This window comes from Centruroides vittatus, unplaced genomic scaffold (genome assembly GCF_030686945.1).
Source record: "Centruroides vittatus isolate TY-2023 unplaced genomic scaffold, ASM3068694v2 contig_620, whole genome shotgun sequence".
Lineage (NCBI taxonomy): Eukaryota > Metazoa > Arthropoda > Arachnida > Scorpiones > Buthidae > Centruroides > Centruroides vittatus.
Window position 1 is genome coordinate 736,198 of NW_027122381.1, and position 5,484 is coordinate 741,681.

Genomic DNA, 5,484 nt, shown 5'->3' on the forward strand with positions numbered 1-5,484 from the left:
TTGTCCAAAGCTCACTTCAGCACATTTGAGTTCCAATGCTTTTCAAAAAATGAATGTTTGTTTAGCAGCACAAGTAAGATCACCTTTTGATATATTTAAAGTTAGCTTTTTTAGCATGCATTTTTACATTTTTTTATTTTTTCCACTAGTTATTTAGGAACTCTGTTGCTCGTAGACTTATCCTTTTCCGCCAAAAAGCAATAATGTCAAATGCAGAAGCACCTATTGGCTTCATTCAGAAAATTAACTTATTTGATGCACTCAATAGAGAAACACCTGACTGTGAAATACAAGTTGACACCTGTTCACAAATTACTGACTGTTGTGTGTGTTTTAACTTAATGTTTTTAATAGGTCACTGAAGATGCAAGCAAATGGCTAGATCAGTGGGAAAGCAGGCATGATAGTCTACAAGCAAAGCACATGGCTTTCTCACCAGATAAACTTCTGAAAATTTATGTAAAAAAGGCTATTTCTAAATATTTTGATTCAAAACCGAAATCATTTTACGAAGACGGGATTACAAAGCTACCATCAAGATGGCAAGAAATTGTACAAAATAATGGTGAATACATTATAGATTGAAATAAAATTTTAAATTTTTTGCTGCTTTTTTTGTAGATAAAAATACACATGAACTTATGGACTGACCTGATAGTTATCTTCATGAAAACAAAATATTGAATAGTCTTCAATCGTATGAAGTTAATTTTCTGTTGAAACTCACTCACTCTCAGAATTTTACTAAGAAAAATAAACTGATAATTGTTAAAACTAAAATTGCAATTTTATTCCTTTTAGGTTTTTATACACATTTTATTACGTTTAGGTATCTAAAAACTAGTTTATTTACACACAGCTCGTGAATTCAAATCAAATGCTTATAAATTCTTAAAATGAAATAAATTTTACCATTTACTCGGTTCTCTTTCCGATAAAATTAAATCTTTTTTCCAGATAATTTGTTGCTTATTGATCTTTCCTGAAAGCCATTTATGAAACTGTTTTTGTGTAATGGGAGAAATTGGTTTCAGAAATCTTTCCTCCAGATTCTGATCAAGCTCATTCATCTTAGCCAGATGCTGTTTTAAGGTTTCTTTGTATTTTTCACTGTACGGTTCCTTCTTCTGTAAATGTTTTATAATACGGTCACAGGAAAGAAAGACCTCCGATATTTTGTTGGAAATAAACTTTTTTGTCCTCAGTTTCTTCTTATACATCATGCACAACAGACGCATGCAATAGATTTCCCAACTGATCTCTTCAATTTGCTTAAAGGTTGTCCTAAACCAGTGTCTTGCAAGCCATGTTCTCATCCTGATGCATTTATTTAACAATACATTATGTTCCTCCAGATTAATAAATGTTCTAATTTCCTTTTCTACATTATTTAGTTGAATGATGTACAGTATGTGAGTTTTGGCAAGAATAAATACTGATAGATTCTTTTTCTTACTGATTTCTTTTATCATAGATCCAATCACTGGATAATTATATTGAATAGTGGTTAATTTTGGTTCATGGCATATGGAGCGTATCCCATCATTAAGGGTTTTTAATATATAATCTTTTTTCTTCAAGGATAATATATGCCATTTTTTAATGTATGTACCAATAAATCCTTTATTCTTAATAGGAATATTACATAAAGGACAGACTGGTCTTGAATTCTGAAATAAATCCAATGTTGATATCAGGGTTATTCGGTTAAACATGTGGCCACAATTTAATTCTAAAATTTGTCCGCATTCAGGCAAAACGTAATTTTCATACATTTCTGGATTGCAAACAGAACACAAAGAGGGGCATGTTTCACCACATATTCCAACACACCGATGACCACAAGTTAATGTAAGTGGGCAATCTCTTTCGCATAGACCTCTATCACATTCTTCCCAACATTGCTTACTACATCTGTAATGAGAACATGCCCATGCACATTGGTCGTAGCACTTTTTGCAAAGATCTCCACATAATTTATCACATGCCTTATGTGAGCATTCCCAGTCACATGGCAGTGAACATGGAGGACAGGGAACTCCACATTTATCTTTACACTGATGTCCGCAATTCAAGACAGTTTGACATCTCTCTTTGCAGCCCTCATGCACAGATATAGATTTACAGTTCGAACATATTCCTGTACATTTATGACCACAATTCAAAATTGTGTTACATCTCTTATAACAACCATTACTAAAGTAATCTTGTCTTTTTTCTTTTAGCTCCACACAAGCAATAGTAACTCTGTGCTCGCAGGGTAATAATACATCCTTCCGCTTGTTGCACTTTAAATCAAAAGTATCTTTTTCCGTACATTTAATGCTAACAGAATGATCACAAGAGAGACGTATAGTAATTGTTTCATCACATTTATATTCATTTTGCTGACAGCATGGAATGCAAACTTGTTTACCACATTTACACATGTAATATATTGATTCCATACATTTAAAATTTGCATTATCCGAAGGATAATGAGTCGTATGTCCACAAGTGAGTCGTATTTTATCCTTGTTTTTAAAAGTATCAATCCATTCACTGTAAGGAAGATGATTGGCAATCAATCTTCCATACATAGAAGCACTAATCTCATTGTCTATTTTAACAAGAGGATCTGAAGGTGATCCAAAAAGAATCAAATGTTCAATATTTGAATGCAAAAATGGTATTAAGTAAGGCTCTGGTATTTTGTTTGCTTCTAGTACCATTACAATTGTCACACGTGGCTTAATACTGTTAAAAATATCAATATTGTTTAATGCTGTCTTAGAAGTTGCAAGAATTATTGAAGCATCTTTAATAATATCACAATCAAACTTGCAACAAAGACTGTCCAGAACATCTAGCAACTGGTAATAATGTTGTTTTTCATTATACACATCTCTTTCTAAACCATCTATTATTGAATTTTTCCAGTATCTCACAAGTCTCCATCGGTCAAGAAGGTCAAGAGACCAAATATCAGATACATCATTAGCTTCCTCCTTGCTCATTTCATCTTTAATATTAAACATATTATTAGCAATATAATGGAAATAGTTACTACTGTGTTTATCAAAGTAACATTCATTTTCCAATATTCTGAAGCAATTAAATTCTTCGGCAAAATATTCATATGCAATAAAAGTATCTTTTGTGAGGCACAACCATTCTAGAATTTTGTTTTGTTTTAAAAGAATGTAGCAATCATTAAATTTCAATATTTCTTCATATTTTAAAACTTCTAGAGGATCTCTATTTCCAATATCAACTTTATTTAATATTTTCTCTATGTATTTGCCATGTTCCTTAATTATTCTCTTCAATTGCTTATTGTCTTTTTCTAATTTATGTTCATCATGCAGCATTATTGGTCTCTTGCTAATATTTACACACTCCACACTCATATCTTCTATCATCTTTTCTGAATTGCACAAAATTAATATAGGACAATTATCACCTTTCTGCCAAACTGCTCTATTAAATTCTAATATTTTAATTATATTTAAACAGAGACTTGCACATAAATTGTCATCAGCTTTAACTAAAGCTAATTCTCGTTGAAATATTTCTTTAATCATATTTACTTCCTGTGGAGAAATGCAGAATTTATCCACAGGCCATGTTTTATTTAATACTTTAATTTTCAATTTTTTAGTTTTATTTTCATTCTGATTCTCAGTTTCAAACCATTCATCTGCTGGAGAATTACTTAATGGAGTAAATTCCATTATTGTGGAGGAATTTATATACTTTGGAGGTTTAAGAGATTTTTCTTCTTTCACAATTAAATTTTCAAATGCTAAATCTTTTTGGTCTTTTAAAGCACAAAGAATTTTACTATAGAAATTTCCATCTTTAATGGATTCCACAATGATGCATTTCTTTTCTTTAATTGATATATTAGCATTACATGTAATTAGTTTAACTTCCAGGAATGAATCTTTTAAATTATTTTCAACAGATAAGACTGAAGCAAATTCCAGAGTATCAAATTCATCTGTTGACAAACATAATTCCATACCAGGTTGGAACTGTTGAGTCCCTTCTTTTAAGAATGATAATTTAACAATGAGATGAACACCATCATCCAGAAATAACTGTTTCTGAATTATATTATCATCAAGTACAGATTTTTCTTCATGGTGGTTCCAGTAAGACTGGACTAGTTTTCTATAATGATTTATTATAGCTTCTTTAATTAAAATGAAATAGCAATCTAAATAGTCACTTACACTGCAATTCCCACAAATTGAATCTTTTCGACTGATTAAGTAATATGGATTTGTTAGATCCGACTGAACCACAAAAACAGATTCAGAGGAACGGCAATCATCTATGTCATTCCAAGGATCTCTCTCTCTCTCTTTCAATTTCAAAAGCTTACTTTTCACTTCAACATCAAGTTCTTTGGGTACTGCTTCTATTATCTTTTCTATGTGAATAATAATGTAAGCATTTAAAGTAGAGGCATACATCATTTCTGCAACAGCAAACAATGAATTCAAACATTCACTATCATTGATTATTATTTTGGGAAAAACAGAAGGTAGAATATTCAACCAAAGTGATGAAAATTGAACTAGGTGAGATATATATTTGTTGCATGTAGAATACATTCCACTACATGCCTTTGAAATGACATCAAAGAGGAGTGATAATGTATTTAAATCATTTTCAGAATCTTCCAAAATTTCAAGAAATTTTTTCCTATTATAAATCAAATACTCTGCTAATTTTTGCCTACTGAAACCAAGTAGCTTCAATAAGTATTTCCTCTTGATGTCTATCTTACTTCCTTTATTTTTTAATTTAATTGTACAATTATCCTTAAATCCATTTTCATTAGTTTCATTTATTGCTGGATCAGGTTTTTCAGGTCCATAAGTTTTTATCTCATTTGGTAATATTTGTTTATTAAAAAATATACTCTCACAAAATTCATCCATATTTGTCCAGATTTCATAGATATCAAACTGGGATACTCATAAGGAAATGTTAGATTTTTATTGAATTGGAAATTTTCAGAACTAAGTTAATTTGTTGCATAATCATTAAGATTAAAATTATGAATTAGTCTAGCCCTTTTTCAATTAAAAATCGCTCAAAATAGGCCAAAATAATCTGAAAAGAAAATAAAAATAAAAAATTAGTAAACTATTATTATTAGTAATTACTAATTTTTTTTATAATATTCAGTTTTATTGTAAAATATAAAATCAAACAAATACTAGTGAAACCCTTCTATAAAAGGGACACTTGCACACTGAAAAACTATTTTTATAAAACTTTGAGCAGACACCTTAATCTTTAAACAAATCATCCTTTAAATGTAGTCTGCACTGTTTTTATTTATGAACAGGTGCATACACCATGCAAAAATATAGCATTATAACAACAGTATGCAATGAATTAATGTAAAAGGGTTGGTATTATTTTTTAAAAAGAATTCAGTTATATATGTTTTTTACAATTTATTTCAGCAATTTCTTCTCACTACAG

At 30.1% G+C, this 5,484-nt stretch overlaps 1 protein-coding gene across 1 annotated transcript; it reads right to left on the minus strand.

The window, feature by feature from the left end:
- Positions 1-661: 661 nt before the first annotated feature.
- Positions 662-4,931, minus strand: LOC136979411 (NFX1-type zinc finger-containing protein 1-like). Its single transcript, XM_067275378.1, has one exon. The coding sequence runs from the start codon at positions 4,929-4,931 to the stop codon at positions 909-911; it is 4,023 nt and encodes a 1,340-aa protein (XP_067131479.1). The 3' UTR covers positions 662-908.
- Positions 4,932-5,484: the final 553 nt, after the last annotated feature.